The sequence below is a fragment of the Elgaria multicarinata genome, chromosome 3 (assembly GCF_023053635.1).
Source record: "Elgaria multicarinata webbii isolate HBS135686 ecotype San Diego chromosome 3, rElgMul1.1.pri, whole genome shotgun sequence".
NCBI lineage: Eukaryota > Metazoa > Chordata > Lepidosauria > Squamata > Anguidae > Elgaria > Elgaria multicarinata.
This window is the reverse complement of record NC_086173.1, coordinates 49,488,657-49,513,191: the sequence shown is the minus strand read 5'-3', so window position 1 is coordinate 49,513,191 and position 24,535 is coordinate 49,488,657. Positions and strand designations below refer to the sequence as shown.

Below are 24,535 nucleotides of genomic sequence, written 5' to 3'. Positions count from 1 at the left end.
TTCTGACTCTATATAACAAAACCATTTTTTTTTTAAAAAAAAAAACCACCTTGCATTTTACATTAATATGTTAATATGGGCAAAAAATTATACACACATTTAAAATATTAAATGTTTACCCAAGGTTGCGCATTAAGAAGTTAGCATAGGTTTCTTGTGAATAGTTATGACCAATTAAATGACCTTATTTCATAAAGAAACTAAATAATTTCACTTCTTCAAACTTTGCATTTTCTTCTTCTAATCAGATTGGGTTCTTAGATTCCCTTGTCAGTGCTAAATACTACCACTCCATTCTGCACTTCCAGAGTAACATAAAATGGGCCTGTTCAGACAACACGCTAAGCCATGGTTAGGCCGCTAACCCTTTTGCAGCAAATGGTTATTGAGTGTATTTAAACCATGGTTATGCAGCTACCATGATTAGGAATAGTTCACAGGACATGCTAAGCCATAATGTTTAGTTCAAAATGCTTAACCAATGTGGCTTAGTGTGTTGTCTGAACAAGGTCAATGTCTGGTACTATATGGGAGGAGCCTATATTGTGCTTAACACCAGCATTAACCTAAGATCCCACTCTTCAGAGACAGGACAATTTTACAGTACATGCCTATCTGTTCACATTAATGCTCTTTTAAAAATATGCATACAGATCACTTCATTTTTATGTAACAGTGGAAGTCAAAATTAAAGAAAGTGGGATGTATGGATGTCACCAATCATAATATCCATGATATAAAAAACTAGTTCTAACCAACATGCAATGGAGGTATTCCAGTTGGAGACCAATTTTAGTAAATAGTAGTATTAGTACTCTGATTTTTCATTTTGTTTAATGAACATATGTGAGCTCTAACCTAATATAGTATGTTAGGATAAACTGTCCAATTTTAGACTTTAAAACACATAACTGAAGTTTTCAGAAAGCCATTATTGTTGGACATGCTATAACCTGGTATGAAAACAGTTTTGTGGTTGCTCTAAAACAAACAGCATGTAACTTAATTATGCTCCTCTCCCCTACAAGTAAAAAGTAAATACATCTATATGTATAAATATAAATGTACTTATCTATTTATTACTTGGGTGGGAGGATGGAGGTATATATGATTTATAATGATGCATTTAAATCCAACGTTTACACTCTAGTATGCTTTAAATGCCTTAGGGTTTTAGCAATCTATTTACAAAAAAGATGCAAACATGCAAATGGAATAGTTTGCATTGAGATGCTACCAACTAGCAGATTCTGCAGAATTCTCTGGTATAAAACTGTATAAATGTAAGGCCTAAGCTACCAAAGAAGCAAGGCTGTCCAGAATCAGTCAAGCACCTGACCATTCAGTGAATACGAGCATTGTCTACAACGTTTTACATAGCACTTTTACACTATTTACGATACAGTACTAATAAGAAAGGCTAACCACTTTCTCAAGAACACAATTGACTTTGTAATCTCAGAGAAAGCACAATGAAAAATCTTATTTCATGTTTCAAATGGGAAATTCTATGCTTTAAGACATTTTGAATCAACACCTGAAATCAGCATCATTTCATTGTCTCCCTCCTTTCCACCACCCCTCCCCACCCTAGAGAAGAAGAAATAACGGGGAAGCCAAGAACAAAGAATACAAAAACAGCAGAGGTTCCATGGTCAGATTACCTGAGAATCCTTTGTAAATTCTGCGTCAGAGCTGGCACACCAGTGGATATAGAAAAGTGCACAAGCAGCAAAACAGAAAGAGACACTAAAATAGCTGAATTAATGACCACCGCCCCGCCAACGAAGCCAAACACAATTAGCAGCATGCATCCAGGACTCATGGCGCTGCGCTGGCATGGTGAAATGCAAGAACCAAGGCTACACAGGGGACAAGGGAGTATCTCTGTAGTGAGAGTCTGTCATTCAGCTGCTGCCACAAAAACAATGCCATCGGCAGCAGCTTTTCACTCTCTTCTGCAGCAGCTCCAAAGCAAAATGACATCACCTCACTCTCCTCCCCCACCTAAAAAGGAGGGGGGAAACCCCCACCAGAACGGCTTCTCTGCTCCCCAGCATCTATGCAGCAACCTAAAGATACAAGCAAGCTTGTTCTCCACTTTCTCCTCCCCACTACTTCAAACCTTTGTAGCTTGGCTCGATTTCATTGGATGGCAAGCTCTGGCATCTACATAATGTAGTCGCAAAGCTTTAGTCGGAGGCGCTCACTCACAAACATGTGCAGAAAAGTACAAATCGTGCCAACACAATTCAATTATTTCAAATACTTTAATTGCTAGCCTTTTTGCTGCTGTGATTGGGTGTCGGTTTTGAGAACAAAAGGAAAAAACCAGCCACACCAGTTCTGTACGAACACACGCTTAAAAGTGAAGGGAGTAGCAGATAGTTGAATCTTGAACTATGCCAACAGGAAAACCATCTGCACCTACCCACTAGACTCTAGACATGCCTTGTGCATTCCAATAATTGGAGGGTTTTTTTCCAATTCAGCCTAATAATTATTGAAGACAAAAAACAAAGTCTTGAAGCTAAAAGGCTATCTTCAGGCAAGTTTCAGTTACACTTACCTAATTCTACTGTGCATGATGGGCTCTAGCTGATCACCCCCCGTCAGCTGATGAAGTTTGGCTCTTTCCAAGTGCTCCATGTAATTATGAATCATCTGTTATTAACAAGGGAAAAATAAAACTAAGAATTATTTTGAACACCACTCAACAGAAACAAAATGTATGCTCTTCCCCCGTCTCAGCTCCCTTGAATAAACCTCCTCTCAAGGTATGACAGACATTCAGTTTTATGGCTTATGAACTTAATTCAGTTCATAAAATAACCCAAGTATCAAAACATTTTACCCTTGTAGTGTTTCTTAATGCTCCAGGGGTATTTTCTCCCCCCAGTGTACATTGTAAGTTCACCTTAGCAACAGGTTTTGTGAAGGCAATTCACTGATCATTTACATTAATGCAACTTTAATGACTTCAAGGCCATTATTTTAGTGTAAGCAGTCAATTATTGCTCCCAAACCTATACAGTTTCAACAGTATAAGTAACAGATACAGACAACAGAGAAACAGTTCATCACCCAAGTGAAAATCAACGGAATTAGCAGAAGCCCAGTGAGTAAGTGGAAGAGATGCCACAGTAAACTGAGAAAAAACACAATACATATTTTCCACCACATCTCTGTACACAGAGCCCAAGTTCACGCATAACAGGAAACCATGGTTCTCCACTAGGTGAACAAATTGCAGTGAGACTTAGGTGCTTCACCCTCCTCCTTCCATGTTGTCCAATTCCTGCAAACACCTGAGTTTGGGGAGCTTAAATATGATTTAAATTTAAAAGGTTTGTTTAAATATGATTAATGAGGATAAACCAGGACCAAACTGTGGTTTCTGATTTGGTTTCAGTTACCCCCCAAGTTTAGATATTACAAGGAACTTTGGTTAATTTAAAAACAGAAACGGGTGCTTCCAATTTCCTCCTCTGGTTTACAGAAGAGGGGGAGAGGAAGAGCATAATGATTTTATCATTTAACGGCTGGCAACTAAGATTCACAATGATGGCTTTGATAAGATATGCATTTTAGAGTATAACCTAAGTATACCACATATCATTTGTGGGGGAGCAAAAGGGGCTACTGGCATCAGGCTGTGCTTGTGGGCTTCTGGGACACATCTGCTTGGCTACTGTGGTCAAATGCGATATTGGACCAGGTAGACCTTTGATCTGGTTCAGCAGGACTCTTATGTTCAGTATTGTGATAGACCAAATGTTTCCTTGTACCTACAGAGGGCAGGGCATTTATGATCCTGAAACACATTCCACATAAACACGAATGTCTGACCAGGGGCAAGGTGGCAAACTGCTTGTTCAGAAACTATTTTATTCCCAATGTACTTAGCAAGCTCTCCATCACCTTGATTGAGATCCCATTATATTACTTTTGTGTGTCATAGTATGTCACACTAGACATCTTTCAGAACAATTTCATATGAATGCACCCTATGCAGTTCTAATCTAAAAAAAAACAGTACTAAAACATGTATTCTTAAGCAAGAGGATTACTTTTTAATTTGTGTAAATAAAAAATACCGAGTTTTGGCCATAGCAGTGGGTCAGAAATCCAGATCCACTTATGCATCTACATCACTTCACAAAGGTTCTAGTCCAAAGCTGGAATCTATGAACTGACTGACCTAATTTCAGGTAGGGTAGTTTATGGAAGAGGTTTGTTGAAGGGGTTTTCCCTTATCTTTTTCTTGGAAAATATATTCTAAATACGTGACCTTTCCCATGAGGGTATGAGAAGGGTTAATGAGGAAACACAAGATATTTCTTCCAGCGTTTATGAAGGGTAAGAACGAATAGTTAGATGTCCACAGGAGTCAGATGCACCTTTATAAGACTATCGTGTTCCTTAAAATAGTTTGGAGATCGAAAGGTATAATAAAAATGGCTCAGCCTCTTTGGCTGACCATGAAGGAGCATATGACCTTAACATTAAAAATATGAATCTTTCAATAGCTAGCATTTTACTACAACTTCATCCACAGAAAAACCAATAATAGATAACAGACCACTAACCAGTGCAAATGTATCTTTCAGGGTTTAGAGCAGAACTATTTATAGCTGAACATACCATCACATCAGATTATATCACACTAAGGTCATTCAATACGCCAAAAGATGCTTTTTCCTGCCTTCAGGGCCAGTTTAGATTAAGCTGCATGAGAAGTTAGTTCTACATTATTAGCGCCAAAACAAGGGGGAAATCAGAAAAAACAACACATTTACCATCATCATTAACTGTACTGTAAATCCTTAAACAAGAGTTAACATTGCTTTATTGGTTATGTTGGAAACTTTAGCAGGCACTGCCAGCTGATTTGAATGTTTACGTGATTCGCAAATATTCTGCATATCAGCAAAAAGTTACTTCTCAGCATCCACTTCTTTAAAGAAAGAACACACTAACAGGAATAGATTAGATAATGACATTTACCTATCCTACCTACAAAACTACAAATCTTTCCAACGTTACTTACAAGCTAAGCCATAAAATAGCAGAAATATAGTTTTAACAATATCAAACTTCAGAATATTAGAATACTATATTGGGCATATTAACCAATGCTGTCATAGCACTAGTGCTAACGACGTTGTCCTAGTGTAAACCAATGGTGGCGCAAGGTCACTAACATTTGCTAGGCAAACGGAAAAGGCAGTGGTTTGTTACTGAAATCAAGTGGCATAGTACTAATTTTTCATTTTCCTAGCAAGCACTAATTACATTGTCTTTTCTTGGGCGTGGTTAAACAATTTCCCACAGCAGATTGGAAAGGGCATCTCAATTACTTCCCCTAAAGAGAGCAGAGTTTATATCGGTAACCCTCTGTAGGACTAAGGATGCAATATTTATAACGAACTTTGAGCTGAGCATATCCATCTTTTGATGAAATGGGTAAAGGGAACATACTCAATGGCAAAATTGTGTTTACGGATTGGTCTTAACAAATATACAACATTTAAAACAGGCACATTTTTCTACAGAGGTGTGCAGGGATCAAATGGGTGTACGTGAATAATAGACCAAATTTGCACATAACAGCTAACTGTAGTTTTAACCCATAGTTAGCCATGGGCGTGTGGCAGCAAATGAGAGCACTGCCTTTCACATGCTTGTTGCTTCTCCTTTCTAAAACAACCCAAGAACAACAAATCATAGGTTAAAATTCTGGATTATTTAACCATAAACAACTCAGAGTGTGAGCCTTGCACAACATGACAACAACCCAGGAACAGGGTGTTCCGAGGTTGTTTCAAAAAGCAGAGGCAGGTGGGAACCAGAGTGCTCACTCGCTCATGCTCACAAACAACTTGTGGTTTGTTAACCATAGGATGTTTGATCATGCAAAGAGGGTCTTAGTCTTTTGTGTGGGTTTTTTGAAGCAACACTGCTTGATGTTGTCTTCCAATTGTTGTGTATATTGACCGATTTCTATATTATAACAAAGCTGGCTGACTCTGCATTGCATTCTATCAATGCCTTGCTTTTCTGCCAAATTGGTCCACAAGGTGGCTTACGGACATAAAAATACTGTCACAGTTGGAACTACGCGAATCTATACTATGTGCAATTTAAAGAGACACTTTATTAAGCATCTGCTTATAGCAAGACATACTTCTGATTAAGATATAACTTTTTAAAAACTGTTGCATCAGTTTGCTATTCAGTCAAAACGTTTTCTTTCACAGGCATTTAATGTTCTTCATTGTCTTACAGATTAGAACACAAAGCATCATATGACAAGAGTGAGCATGTTTGCATATCATGGCATGCCAGGATCTAAGCAAATTTGTAGCAACTTCACTCCTCCTCCTAGTACAAGCAGCTAAACTAACCATAACTTGAAAGCTTACAGTGACATCTGAACCTGGGCTCCTGATTTGTTGTTCGAAAAGTCTGAATTCGAAAGGTGAAAACAAACCATGATTTACAATCCTAGCTTGTTTGGGATAAACAAACCAAAAGTCCAAGTTCAGATGTCATGGTAAGCTCTTTCAAATTCTGGTTAATTTACCCACTGGCACCAGTGGGAGTAAGCAAGCAACATAGATCGGGCTGTGAATCCTGGCTTACTGTGACATGTGAATGAAGCCACTGGCTAATAATAGGAATAGGAAACTATGGTTTCCTGCTTAAGATCTGTGCACTTCTCCTTCCTGTCACCCTGGTTCACATACCCCAAGAAGAGACAATTAAATGTTTCTGCTTTCGGTTCCTTATGACATCTGAACTCGGGAAACAATGGTGTCCTAAAAATCAAGATTAGGAGCTTTCAATCTCCACTTCTGGCACATGAAACAGGAGAAGGGAGTGTGCAGACTGCATGAAATCACTGCAGGAGGAGCACATTTGAACGTCAGCCATGCTCCCAAACCAAGTAGCATAATGTTGGTTGAGTTTCATGGTGCAATGGCATCTAAGCTATATTGCACCATACATTAGCTCAAGCAGCTGCCTCTGACTTTGCATTCAGGCCAAGCATATAACTTTCTTTTTGCGCAGCCAAGTCTCATCAGTTCCCAAGGTCTTAAAAAGGAGGAGAATCAGCCTCTGTGAAGAATGCATATTAATTAATATTTTCACCCAGAAGCAAAGCTACGCCTGCATATCACAGATCAGTGGCTGGTCTTGCAAGGGGGGGGGGGCGGGAATAGAAAGTACTAAGAAAATATGAACACTAGAAAAACAGTGAGGGGAACACAGCAACATACATACTCTGGTGGCAATTAATACAAAGACAAATTCTATCATACAGTAACTCTAAGGGCAAAAAACATGTAACGAGAAAAACTCAGGGTTCCCTTGACAGTATGTAAGTGGGGGCACTTAACCATCCCCACATTTGGCCCCCAGATATGAATGGACTATAAATTTCATCACCCTAACCATTGGTCATGGTGGCTGAAGCTGATGGGAACTAGAGTCCAACAACATCTGGAGGGTCACAGGTTCCCCATTCCTGCTGTAAGTAGACCCCAAGATAGTATGAAGGAATTCCTCCTTTCAGGGGGTCATCAATAGGTATGGAAATTTAACACTCTTCCCAAACATCTGCCAATGTTTCTTTGCATGTGCCCTTCCTGCCGCCACCACCCCGCCCAAAATATTCAGTCATCCCAGCAAATGTGAGGTTGGAATCACACATGATATCAACATAATAGATGGGTGTTTCCTAACACATCAATTAATTTAAAAGATTTATGAAGATATGTGGAACACACCTATGCAGGACACACCAATGAACTTTCAAAAGCTCAGGGCAAAATATTCAAGAGATCCTTCTGTAAGCTTTGATAAAGCTGTCTCAATGCCTTTACTTCCCTAGTTCCTGAGGCACTACAGTCTCCTCCAAACATTTTGGGCTATAACTCCAATGAGTCCCAGCCAGCATGGCCAATGATCAGGAATACTGGGAGTTCCAGACTAAAACATCAGGAAGACACCGAGAAGGGGAAGGCTGGTCTACACATCTGTAGTTTCAAACACTGCTCAAAGGAATATCTAGTTAGTTACCTCTGTATGTCTTGAATGAAGAGCATTGTATTCCTTCTTCAGTTCTGCTTCCCTCTCTTCCAGTCTGCTAACTGGGGGAAAAAAAGATAATTTACTCAAAACAGATGTATTGACAGCAACAGTAAGAGTAACAAAGTCCATTTACATCGACTCCAGTTTCCACAAGTCAAAGCTATTCACCCAAAAGCCAATTCTGCTACTTTATGAAAGTGTGATCCTGCTTTTTTCTTCTCCTTCTTCTAAGCACATCTCTCAAGTAAACACTGAGCAGGTCAAGCTGTGGCCCAGGGCATTTGGAGGGTTCACCAAAGCAAGTCCCACACTGAAGCTCTAATCCATACTCCCTATTGCTCCAGAAGTTGCCCAAGCTGCCCAAGCAGAATCGAATAACAGTGCTCTCTGTTATTCAGCCCATGGGATGTAGGGAAGAACAAGGGTCACTAACAACAAGACTGGCTACTGATGGACTCTTGTCCAACACCCTAGCACCATCTAAATCCCAGTTCCATGCCTGTCTGCTCTACCACCAGCATTCTTGGAATGCCCCTCTAAAATTACCAGTTCTTAAAATCATGAAGGAATCAAAGAGATATGATGAAGGTAATCAAACAATTAGATTAACAATTGGCAAAGAAAAATAGGAAAGTAAGAGAAGATGCAGTAGACTAAGGCAGGTTTGTCTGTCACTATATCACCACTGCATATCATCCTTAATTTGAAAATGTTTCCCCAACAACTGGAAGAGTGTTATTTTGCAAAAATCAAAGACGGCCCCCCAGTTTGGGCTCTGTACATCCATGCAACCCTTAGGTTGTATTTAGAGGGGGAACTGGCTTATGCCTAGACTCTCAGATCCCTATATGAGGCATCAGAACATAACATACTACACCTACCTTTATTGCAGCAACCATTATATATTAAGTTATCATGTGACACCTTTTTCCCAGAAAATTATAATAGTTCTTTTAAATAAATCAAATAAAAATAGTCATTAAAAAGGCTAGGGCTTAAACAGGGCCTTAACACCATGAAGTGAAGTAGATTTGCAAACATGAATGCATGTTCACTTCAAGCCACTCAACGCAAACATAGGAAACAAGCAGGCAACGTTCACAGACTAATCTTTCCACTTCACTTTAGTCTCCAATGGTGTCATATAACTATTCCTATCTACTGAGCCATCTAACAACAATAGCTCCTGCTCCATCTAGTGGACTACTGATTTGCCACCACAGAGGTTTCTGCAGAGTAAAAGGGGGTCAATGACTAAGCACACTCTCAAAACAGTTTGGACAACTTTGCCTCCAAAACAGAGTTAGGTGTTCTCTAGATAGATAGATATTTGTACTCGGTAAATATAAATGTAGTTGCTTGATTTCTTCACATCCCTCACTGCCACAGAGTACGATTTCAAATGAGCTCTAGCCTGTGTTCAGTCGGACCCATTCCAAGTTCTCCGCCAACACTGCTCTAGATGCCATCCCATTCATTCCAATGCTAATTCCCTGGAAAACAAGAGCCCTTGTTTGGCTCTACTCAACAGGAGAGGATGCTCAACTGCCTGAGCCATTTCCTCATTCCACAGGCCAGCCAGGACTTCCACAGAATCACCTGCAGAGGTAACAGCAAAACCTCAAAAGATGTTAGAAAACCATTCAGATCTGTCCTCCTGGATTGGACCGTCTTAGTCAATTCCGCAGAGGCTCAGGAGTCCCAGTGAGTCTGAACCCCACCAAGTAGTGACCTGTCCATGAGAATGGAACTATGGAAAGCTCATTCTATGACAGGAGAGCTTCTGGTCTCACAAGACAAATCCTGAATCAAACTCATTGGCCATAATAAATCCCACCCTCTCCTCCAACCTGAGACACTTACCCTCAGCTAAAGCAGGGGTGGGCAGAAAGTAAATGAGGATCTATTGTTAAATCACTAGGCGATTTGCAATAAGTCAGCAAGGATTTCTGACATCCATTTTGTAACAGCAGCAACAACATGACTCCCTTCCCTCCGCCTCCACTAAACAATATTACTGAAATGAAGCAGCTTGGTGTGACCAGGATCAGGTTGTATGCAGAAAGAATATGAGCTCTTCTCAGTTCAACTTAAAACAAATTCCTGGGCTCAGATTTCTTTTGTACCAAGCTCCAAATTGTCGATTTCACGGTTCTAACAGAAAACAAAGTAGATCCCACAATTCTAAAGTTTGCCCACCCTGAGCTAGAGCATCATTCTCAAATGTCTGCCTACCCACCTTTTTCGTTAAAACCTTTGAGGAAGTTCCCTTAAGCTCTAAATGGATTTTATTGCTCAATTAATAATCAACTGCTTAAAATTAACCACCCTGTAATTTAGCCTATTGGGCCATTCGCAATCCATTGAATAAACAATCTTTCTTCCTCCTCTCTCTGAAATTCCTTAAATATTTTACAGTTATCAGTACACACAAGAAACCATACATACAAACTTGTGTGTCAGATCATCTATTTGTTTAAACCATTTTTATCCTACTCTTCAGCCCCAAAAGGCTCTCAGAGTGGCTTGCAAAGATCATCAGTAAGCATACAGGGGAGTATGCAAGTGTCTGTGTAAAGGTATGAGCACATGAGCGTTGGGCATTTCAACTGCCAGGGCTTGCTGGCTGGAGGAAATGAGTTCAGCGCAGATCTCCCCAACTACCAGGAGCTTGAACAGCTGCTCTGAATCTGTCCACCCTGCTTATCAACCCAGCAAAGATCCACATTAAGCAAAAGATGCCTTGTGGGTGGCTGCTTCCAGGAGTGGCTTCATTTACACAGCATTAGGTCACTCAAGTGCAGCCATCCCTAACGTAAAGCCCTCCAGATGAGTTGGACTGCAAGGCCCATTAGCCCTAGCCAGCATGGCCAATAGGCAGGCATGCTGGGAATTGTAGTCCAAAATGTCTGGAGGGCACCTGGTTAGGGAAGGTTGCTCTAGGGCAGTAGTCTTCAACTGGTCCAGACCTAAAACCCACCTCGGACTCCCAACCTGCAACATGGGACCCTCTTTCACAATATCAGAACTGCCCTACATGGCTGTAACAGCTTTGCCGCTACCCATTTGGACTGATCTCGCAACCTACTTTGGGGTCATGACCAACTGGTTGAAGACCACTGCTCTAGAGCATCAGAAAAATTTCCTATACAAACTGTCCTATGCACATTAGAGTAATTTGCACAGGAATCTTCTCCAGAAAATCCATACCACAGGTGGACATAGTTTGTTCACTCCTGCCTGGTTCTTCCTGCTAAGAGAAGCCGCTAAACAAACCAGAAGTTTAAATTTACCAGGATGTCTTAACCTGGGATCCTGTTTTTGTTGTTGTTTGGCCTTTACAAGCCAGAATTGTAAACCACGGCTTATTCTTGGCTTACAAATGCTGGCTTATTTGGGAGGGATAACTCTGGAACCCAGGCTTGGACATCAAGATGCCCTTTTACTGATTTGGTTAGCCACTTGCACTGACAGAAGGAACCAAGTGAGAGGGAACAGACTAAATGATATTTCATGATATTTCAACAAAACTGGCAAAACGTCAGTCTCTGACAGCCTTCACACAGCAAACTAAATTAGCTATAAGGGTAACTGAAAGCAGCAGCACAGCTTCTGGTAATGTTCCATGTTAATATGCAGAGTTTCAAAGAACTCATTTATAGCAGAAATTCCTTATTTGCATTATGATGCATTATTTATTGAATAAGCATCTTGTTAGTCTGAGAAAGAAAAGGTAGAATTTTCTAAATAAATTATTCAGCATTGTCTCAAGTCCTAACAGAGGCTGCCCCAGGTTTAAATATAGCAATAAAACTTAAACAAAGAAAGCTGATTAGACAAGGTTCATGTTTACATTCACAGGACTATTCTGATTTCAGGTGTTCATACCAATATTTGGGAGAAGAGTGGCCTTATTTTTTCCCCCTAATAAAAATGTCTTTAAAATGTATGTGACTCTGAAAAAAAAAAATCAAAGTAAGCCTGATGGGTTTCTTGAAAATACAATACATATGACTGCCTAGACTTTTAAAATAAACCTCCCTTAAAAGAATGAAGTACACAAAGGCATAAAAGCCAAGCAAATAAATAACTCAAAGTGGTTGCTTAAGACGGTATTATATTTTAATTCAGTGTCTAGGAATATTCAATTAAAAGAAGCTGAAAAGATCACCTCTGACAGTACCATTCACTTTTGGCAAGAACTGTATTCTGCTACTCCAGCCTCCAAACAGATAAATTGGTACTGTTAAAGCTGATAATTCAGTGTACTGAATCCGGGTTGCTGAACATGTAACTCCCAACCCAGCAACAGAAACCACTTTTGTAAACTGCCCAGACAGCTTCGGCTATGGGGCGGTATATAAATTTAATAAATAAATTTAATAAATAAATAAATGTTCAGCCCTGAGTGAACAGTGATCCAATGCTATAAAGCACACGTACCATGTTCCTGATCCAGCAAAGGATGTCCATGAGCAAGCTCGATATGCCATGAACATCACAGCTGCCCTAACAGGGCAGGAGGTATACAACATCTAGCATTAGATATGCAGCCTCAGTAGAACTGGAGAAAAGCTCAAGGAAATATTTCTTAAAACTGCATTTGTGAGAACAAAGTAAGCAATTTGAAATATATTTGATAGGCCTCTTATACAGTATTGTTTAAAGCAAACCTAAGCAACGTTATTTAGTAAGGTAGCCAGTTATATAACTGAGTTATAGAACTCAGGCTTCATCAAGAGGTAATATTTCCTTCCCAAGTAAAATGTATGTTTGAAGGCCTCTTCATGCAACAGCTCAACAGTGACACAGCAAATAAGCCTCCAGATCAAAGCCTCCAGGGCCATTATACATAATTTTTGCCCTAGACAAGTTTTGTGAACTTGAGATCCTTGTTGCATTTCCCTTTGGGTTGACCATGTATTTTCTGTAAAATTTGAAAGGTAGCTGTATATCTAAGAACATGCTGAGCAGCTGCTGTGAACTTGGACAATGTATTTTTATTTTGTATGGTGGATACAATTTCCTTATAATCATGAGCAACAACCCTGAACATCACTTTTTCTGGGCTCCTGCAGGAAGCTCTTCATGTTTGGGGCCTTCTTAATCATCACTTTGCGTGCCAAAAGATGGCCCCAGTGGCACTTTGGAGTGCACAAATTCTAAATGGAAACAAGAATGTTTCAGAAAGCAATGCTTTGGCCAATGTCTCAGGAAGAAGTGCTATTTCTAAGTGTGAAGATGCAGCAGCAGAAAGCTTCAGGTTCTGTTCACCTTTTGATGTTATAACACAACGGAAAATTCTGCTGCTACCTATAGAGAGAGAACATCTTTACTAGTTGAAGGAAGAATGATAGCCATGATGCAACAAAGGATTTTATTTCCTCTAAGAGGATTTAGAGAACAGAAGACACAGAAGACACTCTGCAGCATTTAAGCTTATGAACAGTGCAAATTAGTTGATTAATGAATAAGAGAGCTGTACATCACTGTGGCTGCTTTCACCAGTGGATTCAATTGATCTCCATTCCTTAACACCATCACCGCCCAATCTCTATAAACACAATATATTAATGCTTGCAGGGGAAGGGTAACCAACCGAGCAAGTATGCAGGTTGCAATGGGTACTAGGGATTATTCCCCTCCCCGCATTTTTAAGATCTATGTCACAGAACCATTACTGAGCCATTCCATTAGAACAGCTAATACCTCATTAGTTATTGAGGCAGCACAAACTAATAGTATTAGTATGTGTCACTTCAGTAACTCTGGATTAGCATTTATACTTAGGTCACTCTGCTCACTTTAGTAACAAGAGTTTACAAGTAACATAAAACACCACAAACAATAATCTAAAACATGAACAGTAGTGTAAGCAATTGTTAATGAATACCAGATTGTGTGACATTAGTTCCAATTTCCAAGACTTGTTAGTTGGTGGAGGGTCTTGAGCAATATTCTGTCTAGTACAATCAGAGGAGACCATTGTTGGCTTATTTGGGAAATCAGCTGTGGACCATGGGTCCTTATTCACATCTATCACGTTTTTTGAAATATGCTGGGGTATATTGATCATAAGGTTTAGTAAATTGCATCTTATTGGCTCTAACGTGTTCTGGGCCTGACTCTTAGGAGAATCCTTGGGTTTTTCCTTCTCTTCTAATTTTTAAATAGCCTCTTGAAATTAAATGATGATGTTTTCTTTGTGTGAGCTGAGCTTTGGATGTTTTTACTTTTCTTTTTAGCATACATCGAAATAAAATATTTAAAATATTTCTATCCTGCCCTTCCTGCAATCGAGGCAGCTTGCAACAATATTTTTAAATGCGGGGCATATACGATATATTTAAATGATTATAGTGAAAATTGGCAGCTGCCAATGTATTCAAAGTAGGGTGCAAGGGTCTCCTTGTTCTAAAAAGAGGAGGAAGAGAACGAAAGGGCTTCCTCGATTAAACTGGGATGATCATCATGCTACAATACTATACAAATATTCTTACGAGTATAATGCAGGGTAACAGAAAATCAACCTATCAAATCCAAATTCCACTTTTGTGCATGCAATCTCCCACGCTGTGCTATTTCTTTCCAAACTTATTCAAGTAACGCGCTGTCAATTTCAGGCTCAATTTCAAATGCCAATCCAGCTCTAAATACAATTTATTAAAAAAATTAAACTGTAAATGCAGCTCTAAATTAAGAGGTAGAATTATTTAAGTCATAGCAAATGCAGTACCTTTCAAGTTTTGAAAAGACTTATTTATAAAAGCAGGGCTGAAGTTTCAAGTTCTATTTTGTTAATCAATAGCATTCTAAACCTAAAGGGCCTTCTTTTCCAAGAGGGAAAAGCATCCCCACAGTACAAATGTCCAATTTCGCTCTTATAACAAGCACTTTCTGTAAGAAAATATAACATTCACAAGCCATAAACTAGCACATGAACAGGAAGCATTTTGATAAACAGCCTTATTCTTAGCCTCAGACTTTCTCCTTTCCTGTTTTTCTTTTATTAAAAGCCAAGCCTGCACTGCCCCCAATAGCTTGCCATTCCCACTGCAATGGACACTGGAAAAATCCATCTTCCAACAAAAGAATCTTAAATAGGCCTTCAAACATACATACAAGTGTAATATTACTATACACCAAGCATATTTGATGTATAGCAGCTTTACAAGGCATGTATGTCTAAGAGTTGGGGCTGGGGGTTAAAAAAAGTAATCCTTATGAGAGCAGTCAGATTCAAGTACAGAGTATTAAAAAGTTATTAATTTGGTTCCTTTTTTGTTTCCTATCCAGTTATACAAAGCAAAGCACTAGTGCTCTGCCTAAGCCCCCTAAAGCTCCAACTACAGTTCTAGAAAAGGGTATGAGAACTAAGGGATTCAAGTAACAAAACACAACTGCTGAATGAAAGTAATTCTTCACTTCCCAGTTTACTTATGAACCGCATAGTCTACCCCACTTCACAGGAGTTGGCATCCTGATTTATTAACCATGGTTCTGCGATCACACACTCCATTCGCCCAGCTCTTCCCCTCAGATACATATTCCCACATACACTCTGTTCTGTCTTAACGAAAGTTTTATCTCAGCACCTACATTAACCATGGTTAACACTAACTGGAGTTCATTCCTCAATAGGATTTGAAAGCAGAGCTTAAAGTGATTAAATCCTAATTAAGAGCAAACCCAGGTTAGCACTGTCAACCCAGTGTATGGCTGCTGAAAAAAAGGCAAACGTCATGTTAGGCATAATTAGAAAAGGAACTGAGAATAGACCTGCCAATATCATACTGCCTTATACAAATCTATGGTGCAACCACACTTGGACTACTTGTAAGAGCTGGAAAAGGTGCAGAAAAGGGCAACTGAAATGATCAAGGGGCTGGAGCATCTCCCCTATGAGGGAAGGTTGCGATAGCTGGGATTGTTTAGCTTGATAAAAAAAAAAAGGTTAAGGGGAAACATGATAAGAGATGCACAAAATTATGTATGGTATGGAGAATGTGAATAGGGAGACATTCATCTCTCTCAAAATACTGGAACCGGGGTCATCCCATGAAGCTTATTGATGGGACATTCAGGACAGATAAAAGGAAGTACTTCTTCACATAGCACATAGTTCAACTATGGAATTCACTGCCACAAGATATAGTGGTGACCACCAATTTGGATGGCTTTAAAAGGGGGTTAGATCAATTCCTGGAGAAGGCTATCAATGGCTACTAGTCCTGATAGCTATGTGCTACCTCCAGTAGCAGAGGCAGTAAACCTATGTATACCAGTTGCTAGGGAACATGGGTGGGAGGGTACTATTACACTATTATCCTGCTTGTGGTTTTTCCATGGACAGCTGGTTGACCACTACGTGAACACAGTGTTGGACTAGATGGACCCTTGGTCTGATCCAGCACAGCTCTTATGTTAGCATTAAAATAGCAGCTATAATTAAGGCTGCCGGGAATTCACATGCAAAAGAAGAGGGAGCACACAATCTTAAAATATAACCATGATGAAAGGACTAGGAATGTTATATATGACAAGCCTACAGGGTTATTCTGAAGTTTATACTGCTCTTGGCTACTGAGAGAAAACATTGAGTAATCATCATGCCCCACCCGATACCACATGACAAAATGTTTTTGAAACTGCAGTGTGTTTCAAAAGGAGTTTGTGATGTGACATAGAAGTCAGCTGGAAATGAAATTTGAAAATCCACTGGGCTAGCACAAGCCCCGTGTATGAGATTAAGCATTTCTTTGGATCCTAGCCATAGTTAACACTAACAGGATTACTAGTCAGGTTTCAGTTCTAAAACCAGTGGCATCAAGGTTACTCTGGAATTCATTTTCTCTATAATTTCCCAAAGAAAGCGAGCCAACTATCTAGAAAAAATAAAAACATTTCAGTCAGCCTCTCCAGATTTTGGATTCTTTGGATTTGACTCCAATCAAATGACTGCGGGATTCCACCAAGATTCCTCTGACTGGATGGTTGCCTTAGGGCAACCTACTCTCCATCTGGCCTGCACCCACAGAAGTAGGTCCCACTGAATTCCATGGAACTTACTGCCAGGAAAACATGCAAAGGATTGCAGCCTTAATTTTGAAATCCTCTGCTAGCATTCCACATGGCACGGTCCCAAGAGAGCTGTGCCACATTTTTCTAGATCAGTCAGTGATACTCGCAGGGCATCTTTCTTTAATAATGAGATACTTGAAAAAAAATTCCAGTTTCTTGTAATGTGCAGACATTGCTGTTTTAGAGGATAAGAAAAAGAATTAAAACTGGACTATCAGAAAGTCTTAGCAACATTAATGAGTTGCTGAACGTATACACAACTTAATGCAAAAAAAAAAAAAGTTAAATAAGGTGTACATGAATAAAAGCAAAATATACCAACTAGTGAATTGTCTTGGGGCAAAGCCATTTTGTGTTTTGTTTAATTAAAATAGGATTTTTTAAAAAAAGAAAAGTCATGCAGCAAAGTTCTTACTTACTTTGATCAGCATAGTTTTTTGCTTTTAGTTCAAGCTGCCGGGTTTGTGATTCTAAAGCTTCTACTCTTATCTGCAGATCTTTTTTTTCTTGTTCTTGAGAATCTTCAAATTCAATAAATTTCTGCAGAGTCAAAAAAGAAAAAATATCCATAACTTAATAAAGATTTCTAGAAGTCACTTAACATATTTTCTGAACCCATTTAGTTCCATAACCAAAATGTTAAATTCCATGTTACATTCTCCAGCAAGCTTTCACTCCTAAAGGTGACCTAAAATAACTATGAATAAATAAATTATGTTTACTATGCTTTCCATGGGCACACACAGGGATGGCCACATGGATTTAGCTACTCAGAATTCTTCTTTGGTTTAAAAGATTATTCTATGTTTAGCATTTTGTTTCAACCAGTTTATCATGCGCTACCCTAATAGTAGCAGTGGGACTATAAGACTGGATATAAACAATAGTCTGACATTCAGTCCTTCTGTCTCCTTTCACATGTTACCTTATATAACAGGAGTAGGATACTTGTAGGCCAAAACATCTGGGGGACAACAAGTTGCCCATCTGTGCTATATATGATAGCAATTCAGACCAACTAATTCAATAATTTTAGAAGTCTCCATAGAAGTTCCCATCAATGTGTGCTATCCTAGCTTTTGTTCTACATATAATCTTGCATGCAAATATAGCATGACGTATTCTGCCAGACATTTAGCATATCTCAACTGTTTCGATAGTAATGTTCCTCTCTCTCATACAATATAATCTTCAGACACAGGATTATTTCTATAATGTTTCCTCTGACTAAAACAGAGGCATGTCTCAGAAATGACTCATACATGTAATCTAAATTCTATGTCCATGGATCTCCAAAGATTCACACAACATAGATGCATGCATATGCAGCCACTTAAATTACTGTCAGAAAAGATTACATGTGGCTAATACTGAGTTAGAGATTGAAGAATTAAACTTTTTAAACTATGAGGAACTAGTTGCAAGGCAAACTAAGATGGCAGTTCTGCACTACTTGAAAGTCTCCATTCTATTTTGTCAAAAGAATTTACTCTAATAAAAGTTACCACTTAACACTCTACACCAATACAAACAGTGCACATACCTGAAGTTATAAAACACTAACAGTAAGCCACAATTAGGAACTACTATGAAAGGTGGTGTTTGCTAACCTGAAGTCCTTACTTGGGAGTAAGCCTCATCGGTCTCACTGGAATGTACTTCTAAGTAAACATGCCTAGGGCTTACCTATCAATGTTTTAAATTACATGTGCGCAAGCCATTTGCCATGTGGCCTGCACCCACATCAGTTAGCGGAACTTAAGGAAAGTCTAACTTGTCCCACTGATTTCAATGAGAACTGCATCCAACTAACTTAGCCTGGATCCAACCCATTGTAAATATAAACTTTAATGCTTGAAGAAGTCAGATCGCAGTGATGCTGGTTCTAAAGATTTGGTAGACCTGTGGTGATTAAAGGTACCATGTCCAAAGGCACTTACTTCCAACCTGTGCCAAATAGCACCTACTATTTCTAAGAGTAGTTCATTTAACAAACTGCAGAGGAACTCTCATCTGAAATGCTCAGTTGGGATTAAGAAGTTTAACTCCAGAACAGAATAGATGAGCTCTTGCTTCCATTGCCTTTAATTGTTATTTCTATTAACCATACATAAATCCATTTACTGTCAAGCTGGTAGTCATCCAATTCTTTCTTTCTTCTATAAAACAGCAAGCTTATTAAGAAAGCTGTAAAATGTCAGGGATCAGTGCACAGGCCAATAAAGCTTAGTCCACAGAAAAAATCTTATTCTTTAACTTTGCTGCTGTTTGAAGACTTATAAAATATACACCCAATGGTAGCCATTTATTTATTTATTTATTTTATTACATTTTTATACCACCCAATAGCCGAAGCTCTCTGGGCGGTTCACAAAAATTAAAACCATAATAAAACAACCAACAGGTTAAAAGCACAAATACAAAATACAGTATAAAAAGCATAACCAGGATAAAACCACGCAGCAAAATTGATATAAGATTAAAATACAGAGTTAAAACAGTAAAATTTAAATTTAAGTTAAAATTAAGTGTTAAAATACTGAGAGAATAAAAAGGTCTTCAGCTGGCGACGAAAGGAGTACAGTGTAGGCGCCAGGCGGACCTCTCTGGGGAGCTCATTCCACAACCAGGGTGCCACAGCGGAGAAAGCCCTCCTCCTAATAGCCACCTGCCGTTCAAGCAACTAGCTGACCAAGCCATCAGAAACTTACTCTGCCAGGTCACGCTCAGCAAAAGTAGGTATGTAGATACTTCCCCAACAAACCATAAACACATACAAGTAGGACTTTTCTTTTAGTAATTGTTCAATGTAGCCCTATGTCACTTTGAGGAATCTAGAAGATGTTTCTGACCTACATTTTAATGAACTGATAACATCTAAAAGTCTGTCCAAGCACAATGTTATGATGACTAAATCTTGAACTTGACTGAAGATGGGAGGAAAATTTCCTGGGTTTCAGTTACTAATGCCTTGAATATAAATATTGAAAAATATCCAGACATTGCAATTATCATCAGTGGTAGGAACTTCCCATGTCTTTTTTACCTGCCTCTCCTTCCCATCACCCTCTCCTTCCCTCCCATATAATGTCTCAATGTTGCAAACTCGCAAGATAATAGGAAACAAAACAAAACTGAAAGAATGTTTATATCATAGCAAGCATGATCATAAAGGTGCAAAATATGTGACTCTCAAGGTATTTTTAAGAGAAGGAAAAACTTAGGTGGAGGGCTAAAACTACAGACACCCATTTATCTCCAGAGCCACATTCCTCCAGCATAACCAAACACTTGCACAAAAGGGAGCATGTTTCCAATGCAAAATCACTGAAAAGCGCAAATGGCCAAATGATTGGTAAGAAATACACACCACCACACAAGACAGAAGCGAAGAGACCTGAAGTGCACAGAATACAGAAATGCAAGAGCAATCCGATCACATACATTGCTCTCTGCCCATTTCTTTTTTTGGAGCATCTTAGATACAAGTCCTCTTTTTCCTAATGCACATTTTGAAACAATATAATTTAACAATAACATGTAAATCACTGGCTAATCATGGGATTCATCCATTTCCTGAAAGTTTATGGTACACTAGACTACATGCTGCAGCTAATCAATCCATCCTGGCTTGTTTAACCCACTGTGATTGTGTAAATATCATATTGATTGTGTCAATATCACAAACGACTAATGCTATAAAGCACCCAAGAAATTCAAGTGCATAGCATGAGATTGCAGAAATATACACCCAGCAGTATTAAATAGGATGATAGCAGTGGCAGCATTCTGAGTTATATCGAGTATAACCATTGGTCAATCTAGAATGGTACTACTATTCTAAGTATCCCAATGTCTCAAGCAAAGTTTTTTTCCTATCCTACTACTTAACAACCAACACGTGTTTCAATGGCCCCAAGTATAAGCAACAATGACTAATGTTTTCCTAAAATCTGTAACCATAATCCACCAGGTCCCACATACTGCACAACTTTGCTCAGTTAAGATAAGCCAACATGGGCTATTTGATGTTGTAAACCACCCCAGGCTATGGGGTGGTATATAAATGTAATAAATAATAATAATAATAATAATAATAATAATAATAATAATCCCCACTATGACCACATTTGCAAAGTTTGGGTCAATACAGATAGAAAGTGCACATTTCTCTTTCCATTTTCACCTGTAATACTTTCAGTTATTCACATGCAAGCCAAGTACAAACAAGAAATGAGCAAAAGAATTGTGCATGCATTATATTTAGCAATTCACTTTATGGACAAGCAATACATTATAGCTCAGCAACTAGTGTTGGTTTCTACAGATTTAATAAATGACAAATACACTACACAATGCTATATAGAGAAAACAACACTCCCCCTTGGAATTGTCCCTTAAAAAATAAAGACTTTTTTCTGACCACAATTGCTTCTTCACACAGCATTGTTCTTTTGTTTTAAAGCTTATGAACTTGATTTGTCAAACATGCTTCAAACCAAGCCAGGATTTTTACACCCCACTCCTAATTCTAAAGGGGTGGTTATTTAGTAGCAAAGTAGAAATTCACAAATGAACAGGTAGTACTTGAAAAGATAAACCACATAGTTGTTACTGAATTCACCAACAAAGTACAAAGGAATATGTTTGACCTACTTACCTTGATCCGTTTACAGTCTTGCCTCCCATTGGAATCTGCACCCTAATTTATTTTTCATTCTGAATACTAACCATACAAAGGACTGGAAAAAAAATTCCTATTCCTATGCACCTATATTTTAGGTTTCAGCAATGGAACCACCAAGTGCTTGGGATATCCAAGTCCTGCCCACATATAAATAGTTATTGCCTAAGCAGAAAACAAAACTAATGTCACAAGAAGTAAATATTACTTCTGTTTTCAGTACTATAAACTGTGTTACTCAAAGTAAACATAGCACATGTTAACAGAATATGAGCACAGCAACTGGGCAGAGCCCTAGCCCAACTGTCAGAGATATTTTAATTGGATTCAGCAGGGATAGGACTCCATGCATTCAAAGCATGTACTCTACCAAAGGACCAAACTGCACATGGTGCTCAGTTGTGTCTGATTCTTTCCCTGGTGGTGGTGGTTTAACAAAAAGCAGACTTGATTATTGCAATTAGAAGACATGCGTAAGAGAGGAGCTACTTAATTCTTTCCCTTCCTGCCATTTGTCCATTCAAACTCCCCTTCCCTTCCAAGCTGCTTTCCCACCTGTGAGGGAAAAGATATTAAGCCTGAGTTATGGTGTGATCTCTTCAAAATTATTAATATTTTCACACAAGGTACCCATATGTACATGTTACTGGTCTCAAATATGGAATAAAGAACTGAATAATGTGGCACTCACCACTCATGATTAATACTGAGTCTTCACTGAAGGCCTATTTTCATGCACCACCTGTTGCTTTGACTGTGGTTTTCCGCCATCATTCCTGAAGTCCACTGCCCAATTTCAGACAATACAAACCATTATCTAACGCAAGTATGCATGTATTTGGGCCTAACTTTGCATAACTAACATGTGACCCACTATAAAAATTATCAGCCCTAGGGAAAAAAAGAACTGAAAGCAATAAATAGGATCTTTATTCACCATAGCTGAAGCACCACATCATAAGACCCATCTTGGCCAGAATTCTGTTCTAACAGCAGCCAGCCAGATCCCTCTGGGAAGCACACAGGCAACACACGAAAGCATCTCCCTCTACTCAGCAGCACCATTCATCACCATGGTTCTGGGACATCAAGCTCTGCCACAGGGCCTTCTCTGGCAGGAGTTATCAACAACTGTCCACCTCAACTCCCCCAAGGTGTTTATTTTATTTATATCAACTATCTTTCAGCACCATTCCCTTGGCATAAGCCATTTCCACCTTAGGGTCTGTGGGGGAACCATTGTTGTTTCTTCTCCTCTGTCCCCCAATCACCACACCCAGACTAGCATCAGTGAAGTTCCCTCAGCTCCCTCCCAACTTTTCCCCAACTCAACAATAGCCCTTGGATGCCGCTGCTCCAAAACACGTCTTCAGCCAACTCAGCCCTCCCTCTCTCACACACACGCATCAGCGGCCCCGCAAGACCCCTCCGCTCACCTCCTCGGCCTGTTTGCGCAGCGCCTTCTCCCGCTCGTACTGAGTGAGGAGCTGCTCGTTGTCATCCCGCAGCAGCTCCAGCTCCACGCTAGTCTCCTGGCTGTGCGCGCAGACCGAGTCCAGGTTCTCCAACACGGCTACCACCAGCGGCATCAGCTCGGCGACCACCTCCTCGTCGTAGCGCCCGATGAGCCGCTCGAACTCGCGGTAAATAGAGCCCGCCAGACCCGACACCCGCTCCGACATCATGGCCGGGCCGGGGCCACCCGGGTCCTCCTGGTACACCACGCCGTCTGCCAGCTCCATGGCCTCGGGGCGCAAGGCAGCAAGGGCCGACGGACGGACGGACCGGCCGAGCAGGCAGACGGAGGGGCGGGTGGCAGACGCGCCTTGCCGGAGAAGGAAGAGCAAGAGCAGCGCCTCCCTCTGCAGCGGGGCCTTGATTACAGCTCAGCGCGAACGCGAAAGGAACCTGGGTGACAGGCGCGCGGCACTGACCTCACCCACGGCGCCGGAGTGGTGGGAGGGGACGCGCGGCAGTGACGTAAATAGTGGGCGGGGCCCCGCCCGGGCCGGGGTTGTCGAAGAATGGGCCCGAAGGAGGCGGAGCTAAAGCTGAACCGACGTGACTCGGAAAAGAGCATAGGACGAGGTGGGGCAGCAGGCGGAGGTGGTGGTGGGTGAGACTGTGGCTCGTGGGGTGATTCAGGCAGGAAAGCGGGCACGTGGGAGGTGGCGGTTCCAACAGTCTCATCATAGGATTTGCTCAAGAGTCAGCTTTATAGGATCCAGTGGGGTTTGCAATCCTAAACATGTTTGCGCAGAAGGAATTTCCACTGCGTTCAATGAGGCTTCACGCCAGGTCAGTGTGCGCTTCAGGGCTGCTACAGTCCACGGCACGTCTACTTGGGAGGAAGCCTCATTGGCTAGGAACTAATTTCCAAGTCAACGTGGATGGGATCGGGCTGCAAGTCTCGTTAGCGAACTCTCCAGGGTTTCCGAATCAGAATCCGGCAGCAAGGGGTTCAAGGGGAGTAGGGTGGGCCGAGTCTTGGAGCCATAGGACTATTGGACGTAGGGTGTGGTGCGGCTGGTAGGAATATTTGTTTTGTAGGAAGGCAAGCAATTCATAGGGTCAGATGTTAAGGGGGTGAGAGCTGAGGGCACCGGTGGTGTTTGGGTGAGGGGATGGGAGTGGTTAGTAATGGCCTCAAATAAACTGAAGCTTACCAGAGTA

The 24,535-nt window shown here is 40.3% G+C and overlaps 1 protein-coding gene across 5 annotated transcripts in view; it reads right to left on the bottom strand.

Annotated features, from left to right (window-relative positions):
• Positions 1–23,657, bottom strand: part of SPAG9 (sperm associated antigen 9) — an 81,426-nt gene extending 57,769 nt beyond the window's left edge. For 3 of the 5 annotated variants that reach the window (XM_063120208.1, XM_063120210.1, XM_063120209.1), the window contains exons 1-4: positions 23,299–23,657; positions 17,598–17,718; positions 8,086–8,156; positions 2,570–2,664 (exon numbers count right to left, since the gene is read on the bottom strand). In XM_063120208.1, the coding sequence (XP_062976278.1) occupies positions 2,570–2,664; positions 8,086–8,156; positions 17,598–17,718; positions 23,299–23,604 (593 nt within the window). In that variant the 5' untranslated portion in view covers positions 23,605–23,657. Of the gene's footprint in view, positions 1–1,664; positions 2,018–2,569; positions 2,665–8,085; positions 8,157–17,597; positions 17,719–23,298 lie in introns of those variants that run through there. The other 2 variants (XM_063120211.1, XM_063120212.1) reach the window with 1 other exon arrangement.
• Positions 23,658–24,535: the final 878 nt, after the last annotated feature.